General features: G+C 31.9%; 2 protein-coding genes across 2 annotated transcripts in view; both read right to left on the reverse strand.

The window, feature by feature from the left end:
* Positions 1-24,018, reverse strand: part of LOC135128038 (locomotion-related protein Hikaru genki) — a 282,123-nt gene that overhangs the window by 57,928 nt on the left and 200,177 nt on the right. The gene's annotated exons all lie outside the window — the stretch shown is intronic.
* LOC135127757 (uncharacterized) lies at positions 20,178-21,493 on the reverse strand. The gene is made up of 3 exons (XM_064054349.1): positions 20,898-21,493; positions 20,258-20,839; positions 20,178-20,186 (listed from the first exon to the last, which is right to left on the reverse strand). Exons 1-3 carry the CDS (start codon positions 21,309-21,311, stop codon positions 20,178-20,180), a joined length of 1,005 nt encoding a protein of 334 aa, XP_063910419.1. The 5' UTR covers positions 21,312-21,493.

A 24,018-nucleotide genomic window follows, 5' to 3' on the forward strand; every position in this document is an offset into this window, starting at 1 on the left:
CTATCTGTCTGTCTTTATTAAACAGATCTTTATTAAACAGATAAACTTCGAAACTACTGGATCGATTGTGGTCAAATTTTATATACTTATGTATTAGGAATATCGTGTAGATGGTAAAATGCTAACCAAAATTTGGATAAACAACCAACAATAAGATGACATCATCTCCAAAATTTACATTAGTAAATATTATTTCAATTTTATAAAATAAGATACTCCTTTACATGTGGTTTATGAATACGTATTCAGTTGTTACTCTAGACATCCAGATTTTTGGGAAAGGAATCAAAATTGTATAACAACATTTTGCAATTTAATTTTGAAACTGCAAAACCGAATGTTCTGAAATCTTGCAAACGTTTTAAGGTTATCGTAAGCATGGTAAATCATTAATCATTTTTTTTGTTTAGGCCCCGTCAAAAAATTTCTTCAAAGTATGCAGAATTACATACTTCTGCATGTGCGATTTATGAATTTCTGTTGAACTTTTATCCTTTTACATTCAGAGTTTTGGGGAAAATTCAGAATTATACTTTACAATTTAACTTCGAAAATGCAAAACTGAATACTCAAAGTCGTATAAATTTTTTTGTGAATCCAGTTTTTCCCCTTGGCATCCAAATTTTTGGGAAAAAATCAAAAGTATATAACAAAATTTAGAACTTAACTTAGAAATTGCAAAAACCAAATGTTCTGAAATCTTGCAGATATGTTGAGGTTACTGCAAGGATTGTAAATCGTTATGTATTCAAAATTAATTTGTCCTTCATCTTACAATTTTGCTGATTAAGTGCTTTTCAAATTTATGAGCGTTTTTGGGAAAAAAGTGAGTGTGATTAATTAATTGTGCCTTGAGGAGACGAAATCAAATTTCATTTCCTTCTAACCGCTAATCCTTGTAATATGAACGTGCTAATAGTCAAATGTTTTCGCACTATAATCATACACAGTCGAAGTTAAGCATGTACTGATAAATAGAAAATATACATTAGTAGACATTTTTCCCGTTGGTTATCTGTTTTAAATATATTTCACATTCTCCACACTTGTACGGACAGCGGGGTGTTAATTACGCCACTAGTTTTTATTTTATAGAGGTTAACTCAAAATCAAAAGCGCAAAACCAAATTTTATAACATTTTAAAGAACCGGGAATTCAAGGGAGGAAGAATTTCTGTAGAAATAATTTTCGACATATTTTTTTAGAATGTGAAACCGTGGGGTGCCAATTTTTTTTTTTTGAGAATGTGAAACTTTCTCGGTGGCCCCAACTGTTTTTTTAAGAAGGTAAACTCTTTTCAAGGGTCCCAATTGTCTTTCCTTTAAGAAGGTGAAACCTCGGAGACCCCAACTGTCTTTTCTATGAATGTGAAATTTTCTCGTGGGCTCCAACCGTTTTTTTTTTTTTTAATAGTGTGAAACCTTCTCCGGGCCCCAAATGGTCGGTTAAACCTTCTTTTTACTTACCGAGCGTAAGCAAAGGAAGAATTGGAATCGAGTCCGTCGGCCGACTCTCTACTTTTACATTTTCTTGAATTTCATGACCCCCAGAGGACGAAGAAATAGGTCTTCCGTTTCCGTCTGTCTGACCGTCTGTCCGTCTGTCTACCGTCACGGATTTTTATTAGACAGATAATCTTCGAAAGTACTGGGCTGATTGTTGTCAAATTTTATATTTAGTAGGATAATATAATTAATTTTAAATCTGCAAAACTAAATGCTTTGCAATTTTGCAGATGTTTTTATGTTATGATAAGCATGAAAAATTTTTAATCAAAATATGTATATTTGTTTGTCCCCTCCAAAAAATTGATGATGTCAGCTCAAAATTTGGCCGAATAAAACCTATCTAAAATGTCCAAATTATCATTCCATTAATATTTTTTAGATTTGCTTATACAGGGTCTCTCAAAAAATTAATAACTGAGTCAATTTATTTTATGGATTAAATCAAGAATTACATTATATATTTTAAAATCGTGCAGATGTTTTCAAGTTATTGTAGATATGATAACTTTTAAATCAAAATGTATCTGTTTATCAACTCCAGAAAATTAATTGCTTCCTTTTTAAAATGTGCAAAATATGATCAGACTATACTTGTAATTTATCATTGCATTAATATTTTTTAGATTTGCTTATACAAAGTGACTGAAAAAAATTAATGAATCTGTCAATTTATTTTATTGATTAAATCAGGAACGGCTCACTCCATTTTCCTAGAAAATTTTGGGAATTCAATACTGTTATTTTTTAATTTCGATTTTGCATTAAATAAGATAAGTCAGTGAAATTGAGAAAGGAGGTGGGCGGGGCTAAATTTAACTTTTTTCTAGTTTGAAGAGCAAGCGGTACGCCCACCCACCCACCCCTTCTTCTTTCCAGTGACTACTCTTAATATTGTTCAGTCCTAGCTTAGCAAGTGTTAGATCCGCCCACCCATCCTTTTTTTTTTTTAGAAAATATGTCATTTATCAAAATCAATTTTATCTTAGTAGATACTAGCCCTGCCCATACACGCTGTTCTCATTCTAACGATTTTATTTCTCTTCAACTGAGATCCACCTTTCATTGGGACTAGACAAAATGAATCACTGAAATGGAGGCACAGTGGGTGGGCGGGGTGAATTATATGTTCTTTTGCAAAGTGAGAATGGGAACTAATAGAACATAGGCTGTTAAAAAAAGTGTTAATCGTAATTTTTTTGTTATTCTACTTATTTGCTATAACATTTATTTCTTATTTCTGAAGAAAAGAAAATGACAGAACGGGTGTGTGGGCGGGGCTAATATTAACTTTTTCATACAGAATCTTTTATAAGCAAGCAATAGCCCCGCCCACCCACCCTTTCTTCATTCCAGTGATTACTCTTAATATTGTTCAGACATTTACCAAAACCAATCTTATTTTAACAAATACTAGCTATACCCACCGACCCTCTATTTTCTTAGGGGTATGTAATTTGCCACAGTCAGTCTTATCTTAGCAAGCCAAGTTGATATACGTGTCCTTGCAAAAATGTTGATGAGGTAATCACAAAATTGTGTAAAGTAAAAACTCAATTCGAAAATGCTGGATATGTTTCATTATACTTTCGGCGCGAGGGAAGTTCAACTTTCGACCAACATTTTTCTCTTACACTGTGTCTAGTATTTTCTATATTGTTTTTACTCCACAGAGGTTATCACTAAAAATTGCAACATTGCAAAATCAAATTCCAGGATTTGTGGACTATATTTCAGGGATGTTCTGACTAAATAACTTTCGACTTATTTTTTAATTAACGTATCCCGTGTATTTTATATTTTCAAAGATTACAATGGTGAGAAATTACAGCTGTGACGCTATGTTTTTCTCCGTTATACTGATTATTATTATTATTATTTATAATGGTTAGGAAGTGAATATTTATTAAACTGGAAAACTGGAAAACGAATGTCCGTGTAAGTAGACGGTATTTCGAACGAAATATATAATAAGTACTTTATCTTAACTATTGTAGTAATGAAAATTATTGTCAAGTATAGCACTAAAAAAGTCCATAGATTTCCATAAACTGACGTTTTACTAATTCAGAACTTGATAATTGATTCTACACGAACTCTACAACTCTGATTCCCACTGAAGCAAATCAAGATTTTAACAGCTTTAATTAGCGTACAGTATTAGTTCTCACGGAAAGTTGAGGTAAGTTATAATTATTGGCGTTATGTTACGAAATATGGCTAAATTTAGACATTTGAAAGCGGCAGTCTAACTCAAAAGCGTAATTCTATCAGTTGATGGTGTTTATTGATACATTTATTTTGTTCTAACTAGCAGATTTTTGAACTTTTTTAATTAAATACACATAAAACCAAGAACCTTAGTGGCACACTAATAATGTTTAATAGGATGTTCTAATTTCATCATTTACTTAATTCATTCGACACGTTCGTAATAAAAATTTGGGTAAAGTAAAATTATAAGAAAGTTCTTATTTGTAATATTCAATACGTTATTCTGGGCCATAACGGCGGTCGGAGTGGAGCTCTTCAAATCTGACCGAAGTAGTAGTATAGTAAAATGGTTGGGCCACTGGGTTAATATGTTACATGTTTGATATATGTAAGTAACTGTATTTATACAACCGTATAAAATTACGGTTTCATAGCTAGAAATGTTATCTAAATACATGTTTTCTCTCCAAGGAGGAGTTTAGCAATTCGACGTTTAAATATATTATTTCCTTTGAATTCCAGCTCATCTTACATTCAAATTAAATTCCAGTGTAGCAGCGAAAGTTCGAAAGTTATAATTAATAGGTTAAAAAAGTCATCGAATATCCAGCGCTGCAGATCTTACAGGAATGAGTCGATGCCTCTTTTGGAATCACGTAGCAGGTCTGAATTTGATAAAATGTTATCATGTTCCGATGAGTTTCCCATGAGACTGTAAAAATTGACGTTGTAAGCGTATCTTAAACAGACAGCGAACAAATGGCTTTTCATTAAAGCTCTCGACTGCGTCATTGTTTATTTTGACCGTAAGAACAACGTAATCGCGCGCCGTCGAACTCATAAACTGCTCCACACAGTTTCCTTCACCTCATCGCCACGAAGTTTCCAATAGAAAAGCTCATGACAGCGGTCGTTTTTTTTTAGGCGAAAAGACCGCAAAGAGCGTTGATAAATGCCACTAATACCCGCTTCCACACTTTGGAATTTTTTGAAGCGTGTTGTGAAAAGAAGTGGTCAGGTGAACATTACGTTGACAAATAATGGTTGATGTAAAGCTCCAGTCACATCAATATTATTTCAACGACGATTCAAGGAAAAAATGAAATAATCAATTTGGTTGGTTTTTCTTTTCCACGTCGAACTTGTTACAAAAGTACATATTACATACAATTTGCACTAAAAATGTAGTTAATTGTTATTGTTAAATACTTGAGATTATAAGTAAACAATATAATTTACACTAGGACATTGTGGTGGTACATAAATGACTACAATAAAAATAGTAAGAAAAGTCCAAGAGATTTTAATTAGAAGAAAATAGATAAGAGATGTTTATTTTGTCATAGATTCCCACATGAAAAAGCTTTGATGGACTGATCTACGGCCTATAAATTGCCTACCACCTCCGGAAACTATTAAAAAATTCTCGGTTACAATCTGTTATAAAAACAACGTGTATAATTCAGACTCAATAATACTGTTACGAAAGAAATTCATACGCCGCTCCGGTACCACGCCTATGGGTTCTAGTATGTACGGCGATGATGACTCATTATCGGTGAGGATGGTCGAAGGAAAGCCTGGAAGCGGAAGTCGCGAATGGGTGCTCCAGACAAGTCTAGAAGCGGTGACGGAGGCGGTTCGAAAAGGACTGCCTGACTGTTTAAATAGGGGCTACTTTCGGGAACGAGTCAGTCTCAACCAACAAGTGAAGTCCAGACAACGGGAGTCTAGTCAAATTACCCTAAAATCAGCTCTTTATTTATTAGTAATTTAAGGTGTATGACGGTGTTAAGTTATTGTCTTATTCATGGTTCATCAATAATATAGGCGATTTTTTATCAGTAAATTTTGAAACTGAATCGATATAAACTATTTCTCGATAATTGTTATACATTTATCTTCCATCACAAGACAGTTGTCATATAAAAACAGAAATTGCTGAGTTTATTTATAATTTTTAAATCGGACTCATCAAATTCTAGAAATTTATTATGATACTTTGCATCACAGGTAAAGGATTTCTGGCCAAAGTTTTTTAAATTGGCGTTGCAATTATCACACGCCGGCATTTTGTACCGTTTATAAAAAAATATCGAAAGAGATAGTCGCTGTACTGAGCGGGTGGTAAAACATAATAAGATGACTATCTAAATGGAGCTAAAATTACACCATACCCTAGATAGGATTCGGTTCATCACATAAATATGAAATGTTATAAATCAATTCCAAAACATTACTTGCAAAATACCAAATTAAGCGAGAGCACCTCATCACACATCCACACACGAGCTCTTCAGTTATCTAAGGCAAAATAAGATTTGATATAAAATTTTAGCTTTGGGGCGAAGTTTGGGACGCATTTTTTTTTAATAGTGTGTTAGTTATTATTAATGAAACTGTTTTTGTTTCCACGTTGTTTGTCATTTTATGATTTTTTTTTCAAGTTTTGTGCTTTTTACTTCCGAACGTAAGCTAAGGAAGTATTGTAATAATTCATAATCTGGCCATTAAACACTTTCATGTTTTCCCGACGTTTCATGACCCTAGAATTTCAAAGAATCCTGTTACGTCTGTCTATCGACTGTCTAACCACAATTTTCAGGTTATCCCCACCAACGATTTGATGACATCGCGTGAAAATTTTGCATGGTAAATGGTATTTAAATTTTATAAAATAACATACTCTTGTACTTTTATATGGACGTTTCATCGTAATATAAGATGAGGGTTCTGCATTTTTTATTTATTTAGTGTGTCAACATAGTGTTGATAATGTAAAAACTGCTACATACAGAGCTGATCTTTAAATTGTTTTACCATTATTGAAAAAGAAATTCCCTGTTATTGTAACTAAGAAGCAACTTTTTGAATTAAAATAACAAGCAGTCTATTTCAAGAGAAAAAATATGGATCTAAAGTCGAACACAACATCTGCTTTGCAATTTTGAAGCATGCTATGCATGTTTCAAGTGAGCTTTTCCTTAATTTTGTGATGACGTCATCAATATTATAGTAAGGACACACATATCAATTTGAATTGATTTAATACCAATAAGAACAGTACCGTATTTGTAAATTTTTTAGGAAAATGGGGTAAACCGTTCTTGATTTGATTAATAAAAAATCCAGAGCCTTTCATATGCACAGCAAACGCTCTATTACTGAGCTAAGCTCACCTTGCACAATACTTCCTATTATGTATGTAAATAACAGCTTTTCTATTAAAGAGATTAAACAATAAAATAATAAATTTAAATAGTATCCACTTTGCAAAATTTTGAGGTAAAGTCACCAGATTGTTGGTGGAGTTAATGAAACAAGTTTTGGTTAGGGTTTTACCATGTACACGATATTCCTAACATATGCACAGTGTAAGTTAGCTACAAGGGGACATCTCGAATAACTTTTTTATTTATGAACCTATGTTAATGGAATTTAGTTAATAAATAAAAACCACTGAGCTCTATGAATACACCATTCCATTAGCATGATAGAGAGCAAAATAATAACAATAATAAAAAATCATCACAAAATTATTTTGATTTATTTGAATTTATATTTCACTATCAAATTGAGAAAAAAATACTCTGCAAAGTTCAATATTTATTACTCATTTTCTACGTTTGTTTTTAAAACACCTTCTGACGTAAGTAATGAAGCATCTATTTTTGAAACTCATGAAATTATTTAATTTATTATGCTTTTTTGAACAATCTATTCCAATATTTTACAAAATTTTACGTAAAATTGCACTAGCGAACACCGTTAATCGGAAAATTAATAAAGTATTTTTTTAAAGAAAAATTGTAATACGTAATTTACGTATATTAAATAGTGGAGCTAATAAGGCTAATTTTTCGATTTTTCTAAAATATAAAAAAAAGCAAAATCTGAAAAAAAAAATAGTTAGATGGTATTTCAGCAATTTACCTATTTTTTCCGTTGCTTTTTTTTAATGTAGTGAATTTAATATACTCCGTCTGCAAATTTAATATCATTACTTTTGAGTAATAAATCAAAAAGTTATTCGAGGTATCTTCTTTTATCTGACTCACCCTGTACATATAAAATTTCACAAAAATCAGTTCAGTAATTTCGGAGGTTAATAAAATATCGACACAGACGGAAACAGGAGACCTATTTTTTTATACTCTTGGGGCCATGAAACGTCGATTAAACATGAAAGTAGCCATACTTTTTTAGCTTACGATTGGGAAATAAATATGTCCCTACTGATATTCCTTGTTATATTTTCAACATTGGTTAATGCGTAATTTATTCCCCAAACAGATCATAATTTTGAAGCATTTTGGTGAGTCACTTTAAATGGAATACTTATAATATTATATACCGGGTGAGTCACTAAGCGCGCTCTTTCATACCTAATTAATTATGATTAGAAATAGAAAAACAAGGTAAAGACGAAAGTTTTACGGTTCTTTGAGGACCACACACTCAGATCACAAGTGGAGCTAATAATGCTAATTTTTCGATTTTTCTGAAATAAAAAAAAAATGCAAAATCTGAAAAATAAAAAAAAGTTCTATATTTCAGCAATTTACCTATTTTTTCCGTTGTTTTTACTTCCCGAGCGTAAGCAAAGGAAGTATTGTAATCGAGTCCGTCGGCCGACTCTCTACTTTTACGTTTTCTCGATCTTTCATGACCCCTAGAAGACGAAGCAATAGGTCTCCCATTTCCGTCTGTCTGTCCGTCTGTCCGTCTGTCCGTCCGTCTGTCCGTCCGTCTGTCCGTCTGTCCGTCAGTCCGTCTGTCCGTCTGCCGTCCCGGATTTTTATTAGACAGATAATCTCCGAAAGTACTCGACCGATTGTTGTGAAATTTTGTACGTATATTAAGAATATCATGTAGATGGTAAAACGTTAACCAAAATTTGTCTAATCATCCCCACCACTAATGCGATGACGTCACTTCAAAATTGTACATAGTAAATGGGTTTTCAATTGTATAAAATAACATAGTCCTACACATGTAGTTTACAACTCCGAATCGACTTTTCACCCGAAACGTCCAGATTCTTGGAAAAAAAATCAAAATTATAAAACAACATTTTGAAATTTAATTTTTCCACTAGTAGCATTACAATGGCTAATTGTCGACTTGTCTAGAGGTCTGTAATTTGGAAAATTGTGAACCTTGGTCAATAATGTAAACGTGAAGTTGGCCACCTAATGTGACAACTGTCCACAACTGTCAGAAAAACTGAGACATAACCTGAAAACGATCATTTTGGAAAATTTGCTTTTAAATTATGCCCTGGAATGATTTCCAAACCCTGAATTGATTATAAATTGAGGATAAATTGGTGAAACAAAGTTGATGAAGTTGATGGGAGTGAAAATGAAGTTTACGGGACTGAAACTGAATCATGGTTCCGATTTGGTTTGACTTGATTTGCCGTAGATGAGCTTTGGACGATTTCGGCGATTTTTTTTTTTTATTGAAATCGACCCGTCGTTGTATCCTTCTGCTATGCTGGAGGATTTCCATTCCCCGTGTCGCTTTAACGATAAAAGGTCCATACCTTTTTCAGCCAAATTTGTCGCGGTCGCGTAAGTACGACGGAATGAGGAGGGGTACATGATGGTTCACTTTACAACATTTTTCACACAAAAATTTATTAAAAACGGGAAATATGGAGGAAATTAAAACAAAAGTTCTGGACCATTTCTGGATTGTCAAAAAATAATAAAATTCCAAAGCTTACTAAAATGACGTGAGTACACGTTTTTATTGATGCACTTCAGAAAAAACATTTTGAAAATTCGCAAACCTCAAATGGGCTACTAGTGGAAAAAATGGTATATTAACCACGTTTGTGAAGCCAATTCTAGACCTCGCGCTTTAGAGCCCTCGACGCTGCGCGTCTCAGGTTCTAATTTGCGCTCGGTCTAGAATGTCTGTCTTCACAACCTTAGTTAATAATATACTATTTTAATCTGCTAACCAGAATGCTTTTAAATGTTGCAGATGTTTTAAGGCTATAAAGAGCATCATAAATCTTTAGTCAAAAAATATTTGCTTATCCCCTCCAAAAACTTGATGACGTCAGCTCAAAAGTTTGTGGAGTAAATCATATCTAAAATGTACAAAATATGATGAGTCTGTACTTGTGATCTATCACTCCATTCATATGTTTTGGATTTGCATATACAGGGTGACTCAAAAAAATTAATGAATGCGTAAATTTATTTTACTGATTTACTCAGAAACTACAAAACCGAATGCTTTGAAATCTTGTAGATATTTTAAGGTTATAAAGAGCATAATAAATGTTTGGTCAAAATATATTTGCTTATCCCCTCCAAAAAATTAATGACGTCAGCTCGAAAGTTTGCCGAATAAATCCTATCTAAACTGTACAAATATGATGAGTCTGTGCTTGTAATTTATCACTCCATTCATATTTTTTGGATTTGCATATACAGGGTGACTCAAAAAAATTAATGAATGCGTAAATATATTTTATTGATTTAATCAGGAACTACAAAACCGAATGCTCTGAAATCTTGCAGATGTTTTAAGGTCATAAAGAGCATAATAAATGTTTTGTCAAAATATATTTGCTTATCCCCTCCAAAAACTTGATGACGTCAGCTCGAAAGTTTGCCGAATAAATCATACCTAAAATGTACAAAATATGATCAGTCTGTACTTGTGATCTATCACTCCATTCATATTTTTTGGATTTGCATATACAGGGTGATTCAAAACAATTAATGAAAGCGTAAATTTATTTTTCTGATTTACTCAGAAACTACAAAACCGAATGCTTTGAAATCTTGCAGATGTTTTAAGGTTATAAAGAGCATAATAAATGTTTAGTCAAAATATATTTGCTTATCCCCTCCAAAAAATTGATGACGTCAGCTCGAAAGTTTGCCGAATAAATCCTATCTAAGCTGTAAAAATATGATGAGTCTGTACTTGTAATTTATCACTCCATTCATATTTTTTGGATTTGCATATACAGGGTGACTCAAAAAAATTAATGAATGCGTAAATATATTTTATTGATTTAATCAGGAACTACAAAACCGAATGCTCTGAAATCTTGCAGATGTTTTAAGGTCATAAAGAGCATAATAAATGTTTAGTCAAAATACATTTGCTTATCCCCTCCAAAAAATTGATGGCGTCAGCTCGAAAGTTTGCCGAATAAGGCCTATCTAAACTGTACAAAATATGATGAGTCTGTACTTGTGATTTATCACTCCATTGATTTTTTTTGGGATTTGCATATACAGGGTGACTCAAAAAAATTAATGAATGCGTAAATTTATTTTATTGATTTACTCAGGAACTACAAAACCGAATTTTTTGAAATCCACTGCGAAAAAAAACATAATAGGCATGCAGTCGTCACGTTTCCGACAGCGAGGGAAGTACTGTCTAAACTCTTTAGACCAATTTTTTTTTAATGTAGTGAATTTAATATTCTCTGTCTGCAAATTTAATATCATTACTTTTGAGTAATAAATCAAAAAAATTGGTCTAAAGAGTTTAGACAGTACTTCCCTCGCTGTCGGAAACTTGACGACTGCATGCCTATTGTGTTTTTTTTCTCATTACATTTTTGTAGTGGGAATTTAAAAAAAAATTGCGATGACGTCATCAACATTTTTTCAAGGACACGTATATCAGTTGGGATAGATGTAGTGTAATACTAAGAATAAAATTATTATATTCTCAAATTTTCGGGAAAATGAATTGGGTCGTTTTGAATATTGATTTGTAATAATCAATAAAATAACGAAACAATTTACTCACGTATACGTATCAGAGGCAACTGAAAATCGTGTATGTATAAACATTCTTAATTTAAGATGACAGGCGTAACAGCATACGTGAGAGTCAAACAGAGAAACTGTAAACAAAACGACCATCGGTTTTATTGCTTCGACTTCCGCTTATTATATAAAACATTGGGTTTTATTTTAATTCTTGACGGTGAAATTCACAATTGGTTGATTATAAACATGTCTATTTCACATTCGCGGAACCAAGTGAACGCATAAAACAAATGCAGGTCTGTAATGTTAAAGTCGATGTAAATAAGCGTGCTACCCTTATGTTTCAACCGAGTTTTTCCTTTAACAAATTTTGTGTCTACCAAATTGGGTTGGTTGGGGTGTAATACTAATAATAAGTGTTGCCTTTAATTTAATCAATAAAATAAATTGACTTCATTAATTTTTTTGAACCACCTCTTAAGAAAATCTAAAAAATATGAATGGAATGATAAATCACAAGTACAAACTCATCATATTTTTTGCATTTTAGATAGGATTTATTCAGCAAAATTTAAGGGTGACGTCATCAATTTTTTTAGGAGGGATGAACAAATACATTTTGAACAAAAGTTTACCATGCTTATAATAACTTTAAAATATTCCCAAGATTTCAAAGCATTCGGTTTTGTAATTCCTGATTAAATCGATAAAATAAATTCACGCCTTCATTAATTTTTTTGAGTCACCCTGCATATGCAAATCCAAAAATATGAATGGAATGATAAATCACAAGTACAGACTCATCATATTTTGTACATTTTAGATACGATTTATTCGGAAAACTTTTGAGCTGATGTCATCAGTTTTTTGTAGAAGATAACCAAATATATTTTGACTAAAAATTTATTATGCTCTTTATAACCTTAAAACATCTGCAAGATTTCAAAGCATTCGGTTTTGTAGTTCCTGATTAAATCAATAAAATAAATTTACGCATTCATTAATTTTTTTGAGTCACCCTGTATATGCAAATCGAAAAAATTTGAATGGAATGATAAATCACAAGAAGAGACTCACCATATTTTGTACATTTTAGATAGGATTTATTCAGCAAAATTTTGTGGTGACGTCATAAATTTTTTAGGGGGGACGACCAAATACGTTTTGATCAAAAATTTACCATGCTTATGATAATTTTAAAATATCTTCAAGATTTCGAAGCATTCGGTTTTGTAGTTCCTGAGTAAATCAGTAAAATAAATTTACGCTTTCATTTATTTTCTTGAATCACCCTGTATATGCAAATCCAAAAAATATGAATGGAGTGATAGATCACAAGTACAGACTGATCATATTTTGTACATTTTAGATATGATTTATTCGGCAAATTTTCGAGCTGACGTCATCAAGTTTTTGGAAGGGATAAGCAAATATATTTTGACTAAACATTTATTATGCTCTTTATAACCTTAAAACATCTGCAAGATTTCAGAGCATTCGGTTTTGTAGTTCCTGATTAAATCAATAAAATATATTTACGCATTCATTAATTTTTTTGAGTCACCCTGTATATGCAAATCCAAAAAATATGAATGGAGTGATAGATCACAAGTACGGACTCATCATATTTTGTACATTTTAGATATGATTTATTCCACAAACTTTTGAGCTGACGTCATCAAGTTTTTGGAGGGGATAAGCAAATATTTTTTGACTAAAGATTTATGATGCTCTTTATAGCCTTAAAACATCTATTTTTAAAATTCCAATGTGACGTTGATACGTTATTCCACTTTACTTGCAATTTTTACTTTTACATTTTCTCGACCTTTTAATGACCCCTAGAGGACGAAGAAATAGGTCTCTCGTTTCCGTCTGTCTGTCCGTCTGTCCGTCTATCTGTCAGCCGTCCCGGATTTTTATTAGACAGATCTCCGAAAGTACTGGACCGATTATTGTGAAATTTTGTATTTATATTAGAAATATCATGTAGATAGTAAAACGCTAACCAAAATTTGTCTACTCATCCCCACCAATAATGTGATAACGTTACTTCAGAATTGTACATAGTAAATGGGTTTTAAATTGTATAAAAGAACATAGTCCTACAAATGTAGTTTATGAATCCGAATTGACTTTTTACCCGAAATGTCCAGATTTTTGAAAAAAATTCAAAATTATGAAACAATATTTTGCAATTTAATTTGGAATCTGCAAAATCGATTGCTCTGAAATCTTGCAGATGGTTTATAGTTATGATAAGCGTAATGAATTTTTAATAAACATTTATTTGCTCATCCCCCCTAAAAAATTTATGACGTCACACCAAAATATTACTTGTGATTTATCATTCTATGTTTTAAAGTTATCAGAAGCATGCTAATTTTTTGATTCAAATGTATTTGCTCATCCCTCCTAAAAAATTGATGACGCCACCCCAAAATTTTGCCGAAAAAATTATATAAGAGTGTGACCTTTGTTACGGCATAAATAAAATTGAATCAGTTTTCATAAAAAAATAAAACATCCTATATTTTATTACTAATTCTTATTTTGCTTCTATTCTTTCTTTTTGGTTAAGTATTTTCTATGTTTAAAGTTGATAGTCATTTTTAAGAATCACAGCGACATATCAAAAAAAGAAAAAATACAGTAAGATGCAATAATAAAATACAGGGTGTTCTGTTTGAAAACACTGAAACATCGTTATTTGAATATCTTATTTAATGGATACCATAATTGATCGCATATCTTTGTTTTGTCTCTCAGTAAAATATGCAACATATTTAAAAATAACATTATTACTTTTTTTTTTGTGAATCTTTGCATTGTTAAATTACAATACATACTTCCTTCGCTTACGCTCGGGAAGTAAAAATTCTACAAAATTGTAATAACATGGCAAGGTCTTATCAGAATTTCAGAAATAAACTATATTATGGCTATAAGGCCTAAGAAGAGGCTAATAGAGACTAAAACATAAAGGTTGTTCGATATAAAAAACCTCAATAACAGAACATTCTACGTAGTCAAAAATAATTTTGACGTATCCTGCTCAAAAAACCGTACAACTTTAGTCCTTCACGTTTTTCTCGTATAATTAATGAGATATTGAGACCGCACATGTACTGACTCACCCTGTATACATTGCATCCCAAAAAAATCATGACACATGAAAGGAGTGGACGAATGTTAATGAAATTTCAAGCACCCAACTTTTTTGGAATGTAGTGTATATTAGTTAGAACAATTGTCCTGTATAATACAAAATTAGAACCAAAGATGAAAATAAATTGTTACTGGTTTAAATTACCCAGGAATGCCCCATATTAGAATTAACATTTTTTAAGTTTATAAATTTGGAACCGCTTTAGATATGTATAGATTTAGGGACTAATTTCAACTTCGATTTGCGATATGGCAGATGCGGTGACAATAGTTGTGATTCGCGATCGCAATTCCTGCCATCGCATCTTCCATGGCAACGGCATTTACGATATCGCAAGTCTTGTTGCTATTGAAGATGCAATGGCAGGGTCGATGATTTTTTTTTAACTTTGATATCATGTGTAGAATGAAATAAGCTTTCAAAAGAGGGGTGACTTGTCTCTCTATCTATAACATTTAAACAGCTTTTACGTATATGCCATAGTTTTGACATTTCAAACTCCCAGCGTGTCATTATGTTGCGTCAACCAGTATCATTTGGTTACTCTTTCATTCGTTTTAAATCTCAAATGTGTACCTCTAGCGGTTTCAGCGTTATAAGGAGACCAGGACGGGCTTGATTTTAAAACCGTACTGTAGAACGCATAATTATTGTGTCAGTTATTGGTTATAATAAATTTAATTTAAAAAATATTTCATGTGGTCCCTTGTTCACATATTTTGAGAATGTGTGTTTAATATTTCTCTCGAGAGATTTATAACAACTCGAACAGCCGTTTCTGTATCGTTGCCATGTAATTTTGTACCTTTAAAATTCCACAGGTGCAAGATATTTAAATTTATGTCAGTTAATGCCTACCGGTGCACGCAAATGCTGGCGATACCCTCGTCGGTAACAGCATGTATGTAACAAATAGCTAGCAAAATTAAAATATATGGAAGCCATTCATTTCTAATTTCTCGCGTATAACCAGCATTCCTTAAATTGGCTTTATTTATATCGGGCAACGCTTATTTATTCTGAATGAACGAGCTCAGGTGAAAATTCGAATTTTAAACCGTCAATTTATTCTTGCCTAGCAGTAGTCGACGCGATAAAGAGTGAACCGTAAAGGAAACGGAAACAAGCTGTCGCGAGACGTTTATAAGATTTAAATGATGCTCTATCCGGAATAATATCAAAGAGCCCGAATGTTGCGAATTCGCAACTAAAGACGCTCTCTCTGATCTTATTCCTCCAACAAAACAAGCTAGACGTGTATTTCCACGTGTATTTGTAGGTTGACACAGTGAAAACATGAAGATGACATACGACACGGCCGACCTCATTCGAAATCTTGCCTTTGAGTGAATTTCTAACGCCGGCTTTTAAATTATATAGCTCGAAACAGGCCAACCGCGGAAAGCTATTTGAGCGACTGGATTAAAAATCACCTCAAAAGACTAAACGCTAAAATGAAAAATGCAATTCCCAGCAAAAATTACACTGGGATCGATAAACTGTGGTATCCGCTACTAAAAAACATAAAAAATATCGCGATTGCCGCGGATGTAATATTAAAAGTTGTTAAATTTTTATTTCAGAATAATGGTTTTAAATTACACGGAAATCGTTCGTACTTACCATGCTCTTGTTGAACTCGGGATTACAATATACGTTTATATTTCCCTTTTAACACAGAAAATACAAATTACAAAAATTGTCGACGCGTTTCGCCGAATATATTGGCATTGTCTCGCGTTCTACCATATTCACTATAATGTTAATCTAGACTTAAAAGTTCTAAATATCAGTTGAGCGGTTTCAAAGAATATTTGCGTAATAAATATCTCACCGGTGGACACTAGACAGACAGACAGATGGAAGCCGGAAATCTGTGTTTCCGTGTTCCACAAGCCGTTAAATGTTAAGGAAAGATGAAATATTCGTTACTACGGTCTCACTACATTACCTTTCTTAGCAATGATGATGCTGCATTTTCAGTTGAAATTAAATTAATGTATGTTGTTTCTGTGTAATTCATAAGAAAAGTTGGTTTGTGCAAACTTTTTTTTTGTAATAAGTATTTAAGAAGTTTTGGAATCTAAAAGAAACTGTATTTTATGAAGAATTTTTAATTTTACTTCCTGAGCGTAAGCTAAGAAAGCAGTGCAATCGAGTTCATTGGGCGACTGACTGCTTTTGTTTTCTCGACGTTTCAGGACTCCTAGAGTACGAAAAAGTAGGTCTCCCGTTTCCGTTTGTCTGTATGTCTGCCGTCTGTCCGAATTTTTATTTGACAGATAATCTCCCAAGCTACTAGACTAGACTTTTATATGTGTATTAAGAATATCATGTAGATGGTAAAACGCTAACCAAAATTTAGATAAACATCTCCACCAACAAAAGGATGATGTCGTCTCCAAAATTAAAATTAGTAAATATTATTTAAATTTTATAAATTAAGATACTCCTTCACATGTGGTTCATGAATCCGTATTCAGTTTTTACTCTAGATGTCCAATTTTAGAAAAAAAAAAAATTAAATTGTGGAAAACGTTTTAAAGTTATCGTAGCCCTGGTAAATTGTTAAACAAAATTTATTTGTTTATCCCGTCCCAAAAAATTGATGACGTCATCTCAAAATGTTACCAAATAAAATATTAGGACTCTATAATTGTGGTTTATCAATGCACTCATAGATTTTGGAATTACTTATACAGGGTTACTCAAAAAAATTAATAAACGAGGCAATTTATAGTACTGATTAAAATATCAAGAATGACTCACTCCATTTTTCCGAAAATTTAGAAATACAGTGTGTCCTTGAAAAAAATGTTGATGACGTCATCATAAAGTTTTGTAAAGGAGAAACTCACCTCAAATAAACGCATAGCACCTTTTTTACATTTACTTTAACATTACATACATATCTTTATGTTAACTTACAAGGGTTGTCATAAAAAAATAAAACTACAAAATCAAATTTTATGATTTAAAAATAATAATTTAATAAAAATCTGGATTTAGTCACCTTTCACCAATTCTTTGGTATCATAATGTTTCGTCTTTCCTTTTCCTTCAATTTTATAATTTTCTGACAATTTTTACTTTTTTCATTGTCTTTAATTTTTCAGTTTTTGCATTTCTCAAGTTTTTCGTTTGTTCAATTTAGCAATTTTTCAAGTATTTCAGTTTCTCGGTTTTTAATTTTTTGATTTTTCAATTTTTCGTTTTCTCAATTTTTCAAGTTCTTGGTTTTTATTTTTCATTTTCCCGAATTTTTACTTCCTGGGCGTTAGCAAAGGATGTATTGTAGAGGACGAAGAAATAGGTCTCCCGTTTCCGTCTGTCTGTCCGTCTGTCCGTCTGTCCGTCTGTCCGTCTGTCCGTCTGTCCGTCTGTCCGTCTGTCTGCTGTCCCGGATTTTTATTAGACAGATAATCTCCGAAAGTACTGGACCGATTGTTGCGAAATTTTGTATTTATATTAGCAATATCATGTAGATGGTAAAACGCCAACCAAAATTTGTCTAATCATCCCCACCACTAATGCGATGACGTCACTTCAAAATTGTACATAGGAAATGGGTTTTAAATTTTATAAAATAACATAGTCCTACACATGTAGTTTATGAATCCGAATTGAGTTTTTACCCGAAACGTCCAGATTTTTGGAAAAAAATTCAAAATTATGAAACAACATTTTGCAATTTAATTTTGAATCTGCAAAACCGAATGCTTTGAAATCTTGCAGATGGTTTAAAGTTATGACAGGCATGATAAATTTTTAATCAAAATATATTTACCTATCCCCTCAAAAAAATTGATGACGTCAACTGTCTGTAGTTGTGATTTATCATTCCATTCATATTTTTTGGATTTGCATATACAGGGTGACTCAAAAAATTAATGAAAGTGTGAATTTATTTTATTGATTTAATCAGGAACTACAAAACCGAATGCTTTGAAATCTTGGAGATGTTTTAAATTTATCATAAGCATGCTAAAATTTTGATCAAAATGTATTTGCTCATCCCCCCTAAAAATTTGATGACGCCACCGCAAAATTTTGCTGAAAAAAATGCTTTTAAATGTGTAAAGAATGATGAGTCGATACTTGTGATTTATCACTGCATTAATATTTTTTAGATTTGCTTATACAGGGTGTCTGAAAAAAATTAATGACTGAGTCAATTAATTTTATTGATTAAATCAAGAATTACAAAAATGTAATACGAAAAAAGAGATAATAGGCTTGCAATCGTCGCGTTCCCGACAGCGAGGGAAGTACTATATAAACTCTTTAGACCAATTTGTTATTTTGGTTTTCTCGATTTTGTATCACAATTTTTTATTTTCTCATTTCTTTAATTTTTCAAGGTTTCTTTCGATTTTATAATTTTTCATTTATTCAATTTTTCAATCTTTGATTTTTCAATTCCTCGGTCCTCCAGTTTTAAAAATCTTCAATTTTGGAATTTTTTTGATTTCTCAGTATTCCAATTTTCCGATTTTTTAAATTTTCCAATGTTTCCATTTTGCAATATTATTTCTTTTTTGCGATTTTGCACTATTTCGGTTTTTCAGTTTCTCAATTTATAATCTTTCGATTTTTCAATTTTTTCTTTCTTCAATTTTTCAAATTCTTAATTTCTAATGTTTAGATTTTTCAAAGTTTTCGTTTTATACATTTTCCGTTTTATATTTTTATTTTTCAGTTTAACAATTTTGCAATTTTTCCATTTTTTTTTAATTTGAAAAAAATTGAAATAGAAAAAACAAAAAAATAAAAAAATCGGAACCCTGAAGGAATATAAAAATTTGAAGCGAAAAGTTGCAAATTGAAAATTTGAAGAAATGAAAAATTGAAGAATCGAAAAATCGAAAATTAAAAATTGAAAAATTGAAGCAAAAAATTGAAAAATCAAATATTTAGAAATTTCAAAAATTGGAAAATTTGCAAACTGAAAGACTGAAGATACAAAAAAAAATTGAAGTAATGATAAATCCAAGTCCAAAAACTTGCGGGAGTGTTGTTTATGTAATTGGTTTTTACTTTATAGAGGTTATTAAAAAAACAAATCCAACATTTTTTGATAATTTTTCAAAGAAACGGGAGTTCTTGAGCTGCACTTCAAGGGCGAAGGAAGTTCTGTCGAAATAACTTTGGACCAATTTTTATTCAATCATGTGATTAAATAATAGTATATTATTTGACAAGCGCATAATGTAGCATATTATTCACGAGGATGAAAATTACACACGAGCCGCAGGCGAGTGTGTAAATCATCCGTGTGAATAATAGCCATTATACGCTAGTTAAATACGACGTTTTATCTACGACTCTAAACAAATTATACACGTTTCACAAATAATAATTTATTTCAGAAACAATAAACAAAACAAATAAGTAATTAATTATTATTATTACTTGTCTTAGCAAGAAAATTAAATGTAAAATGGCCACTGCAGTTTGAAATCTGTATTGGCTTGCCTTTCATGTCAACACTGACATTACTACTGAGGGAATGGGAATTTTTAACAAAATTACTAGTTTCTCTTAAACCACAATTAGTTTCACTTGATGTACATGGGGGAGATGGATTCATCACAACATTATCGCAGTTTACAGCAGCATACTCCTCTATGTTTTCACAGTTTTCTGCCATTACAGGAGCTCGAATTGATGTACATGGTGTTGACGAGGGATTCACCTGTTTAAAAATTTTCTTTGATGTTTCTAGTTTGTATCTCACACTGTTATCTATGTAGCCCTCTGCCACGGAGGAGCTTTTCCATCCTCCGTGGCGTTTTAAATCGGTTATGTCCCCTCCACAATCCACCAATAAAGTAGCCGAGGATCTACGAAAAGAGTGTCCAGTAAATAATTCTGGATTTGGGAGCCCCAAATATGCTGCAACTTCTTTCGGCATACCACCAAATTTATTGATACCTATTCTCTGCATAGTACATTTACCATTCTGGTAATTAAGGAAAAACACATCTGATTGCACTTCAGCTGGACGTAAATCAAGATACTTTTTGCATATTAAATAGTAATCTTCAGTTACTGTGAAAGATCTTCTAATCTTTGTTTTAGTGTTGGGCAGTGTTACCAAAAAAGCTGAATTCAAATCTTTGATGTCTTGAATTCGCATTGAATGCAGTTCTTGAGTCCTACATGCACCCATTATGCCCATTATCAAAGCCACCTTTAAAAAAATAATAAATGAGAACCTACAACATAATTTTGAAACAATAATTTCTTACCTTCGTTGCTAGATATTTTACATCAGGGGCTTCAGTGATGAATTTAGTTATTTGTTGAGGACTAAGCGTTTTCGCTTTCTTTGGCTGGTAATTTTCTCCTTGACGCTTTAAGAATGCTCTTAATTTATGGTACTGTTCTATATTAATGTTATGATTGATGTTGAGAGTACTTCGTAGCATGGAGTAATAAGTCCACAGCGTAGAAATTTTGTATTTACTTGATAAGTCTGCAAAGTATGCTAATATCACCCGTTCGGAAAATGAGGTAATCTTCTTTTCTTGTTTCCACTTCATGAATTGATTGTACGCTATTTTGTACAATTTTTGAGATTTCTCTGGTAACAGGTTAACAGCACCAGCTGCTTCTGCCACTTCGGGAGGTGTGCCAGGAAGATTTTCAGTGTTTTCATCCATTATAACTGATGATAACCTCTTATAAAAACACTCGTCGGTAATAAATTTTCGCAAGAAATCAAAATTCAAAACAATACGCACAATGGCGGCTAAGCGTCCGTAGTAGCAGGTGGCAACGTAAACAACGTCAGAGCCATCTACAATCTACAATCGCGAAATACGAATTCCGTTTAGATTGTAAATTTAAATTTTAAATCCTACACAGAATAATAACTGTTAAATATATAACACGTAAAAAACGAATACATACATAGTTTTGACGTTTATATTTTTCTAGAAAAAAAGGAACAGTATTTTAGGACATTTTGAAATAAATCCATTATTCACTAGTGTTTAATATTCATTAAACACTAGTGATTAATATGGGGTATTATGTATCTATAGTTACGTACATAATGCGTCTATTATTAAAGAGTCGTAGATAAATAAATAAATGTATCAGTTTAGATGTACAAGACGATATAACGCTAGTGTGTTTCCAGAATTTATGGAACTTAAGCGGTTTCTGAGATAATTGGCAATATTTTTTTTAAGTATCAATTTTTATGAAAAATTGGGTCGAATTCTTTTCCTTTCGTTAAGTCATTTATTATCCAAAATTTTGGTTAGAATGCGTGACATAATACGATAAAAATGTCTTTTAAGAGAAAAAATTAAGGAACGCCTCTAAATATTAATTAAAGGTAAATAATAGGGACCGTTTTGCTTAGACAATTCTAAAAAATAAGATATAATTTAAGTGCTGTTTTAAGCTCAGAATATGTATAACTTTGGGAAAAATTAAGACATCTGGGTAAAAAATTTTTAACAACCTCTTTTAAGAGCTTCATTAAATTTAATTTAGAATTACTATTTAATTTCGTATTAATTAATGTACTGTAATATTTCAATCAGTTTAATGTTTCGATCAGATTTCAAAGAAATTTTGAATTTCGGTTCAGTTTCAAAATGACGATATTCTAATACTTTCGTTAGATGTCGCTCAAGAAAGAGAACAAGGTGGTAAAATGGATATTTTAATATGAACTTATTTAACGTTGTGTTAAATATCCACTTTTATATTTGTGCCAAAGCCTGAGCTTTCACTTGTTCAAATACGAAAAATACGAATATATTATGTACCCTTCACGGTGAAACTTCTAAAATTTATAACATGTCTGTCATCTATACATTCTGCAACATAACTAGTGTACTTCGTCTCTAAAGTAACTACTTTTCAGATCATTAAAATTCAAGCATTTCCTTCATCTGAAAATAAGTATAATAATACAGTACTGTGAAAATTTTAACAATGAACGGAACGAATGCATTCCCAGTGGATTTCGCGTCTATACAAACTTAGACAAGGTCTTTTCTATGGAAAGCAATAAACGAAATGGTTGCCACAATTCACGCCCCAGGCACGAAAAACATCGATAAAAAACAAAAATATTAATATTTAAGCGGAAAGATTGTCGCCAAAAAAAGTAGGAAAAGTCACTTTAATCTATATTTAATGGGGATCGTTAAATTTTTATAAGACAAAGATGTCATCAAGGCAACATTTATGACGCAATTTCCGTGTTGTTATATTTTATAGTTAGGAATTCATATTTAATATATATTTCAAAAAGTATGATTAAATACACCTTTATTTTTAATGCAATCGTAACTAAAGTAAGGCAACTTGATAAAGCTATGCATCATTCTATTCATGTATTTTTCGGGTGAAAAATTATCACGAGTCACCGTTTGTATTAAATTCGCAAGTGCTTCTTTTATGTGTTGCGTTGTTAACAATTAATGAACAACGAAATCAAAAAACCCTTCGCATCTGGATAATGTACTCTGGCATGCGAAAATATAATCGAGCAGGCAATATAATGAGTAAACGAGTCATCTTTGGAAAGGATTTAGGATGTCTGTGATTAAACCACAATGACAATTTTTTAATAAAACAAGTGTGAACTTAGAAGGAAAATTGGCATAAGATTCATTAGTTTTATTAAATAAATTAAATTAAATTACAGTGTCCTTGTCAGCATAAATGAGCTCTTCGTTTAGATCCATCGATCACATGCCTCAACATCTGTTTGTGGAACCCTTTGGGTTGTGTTATTATTTTTTGGAACCCATAGGTTAATATAGAGGAAAAAAGTGTTTTTTTAAGATGTTCGGAACTTTTTTGACATTAGTTGCAGTTGATATTGTAATGAACACACATTGCTGAATGCATATTTTGCGTAAATTCTTGGAAAAAAAATCAGTAGTAATGTAAATTGAAAAACATTGAAATTTAAGAAAGATTTCTTTATTTTACTATACATCCCTTCCAATTAAATGGCTTAGATGTTCTTGCGTATTTTCACATAAGACTATGAAAACGGGCTCTATTGTTGTTAACTGTAAACGTACGTCAGTAGTAGAATTCCAACCGATGTACTCAAACGTCTAATACCCACCACCACGTATATACAGTCTGCCCAAAATTCACAAAAACATCGCCTTAAAAAGAGAACACTCTGTATAGTGGAAAATAATTTTAGCATACAGCGTGTTATTGAAAGGTACGTACAAAATAAAAACGGCAATTGGTCTCGAAGTATGGGTAGCTAAAATTAAAAAAAAATTCAGGTAAAAGTGTTATCCTTTTAGAGAAAAAAATTATTAAAATTTATGTCCAAATTCGTTGTACGCCTCTGATAAAAAGGTCATCTTTCGTTCCTAT

The sequence above is a fragment of the Zophobas morio genome, unplaced genomic scaffold (genome assembly GCF_036711695.1).
Source record: "Zophobas morio isolate AGI-343-1 ecotype UQ-CSIRO unplaced genomic scaffold, CSIRO_AGI_Zmor_V1 ptg000012l, whole genome shotgun sequence".
NCBI classification, from domain to species: Eukaryota; Metazoa; Arthropoda; class Insecta; order Coleoptera; family Tenebrionidae; genus Zophobas; species Zophobas morio.

Coding starts and splice junctions, on each gene's coding strand:
- LOC135127757 (XM_064054349.1), bottom strand. CDS start 21,311: ATGGATGAAAACACTGAAAATCTTCCTGGCACACCTCCCGAAGTGGCA. Junction 20,840..20,897: donor TAAAATATCTAGCAACGAAG/GTAAGAAATTAT, acceptor ATTTTTTTAAAG/GTGGCTTTGATAATGGGCAT.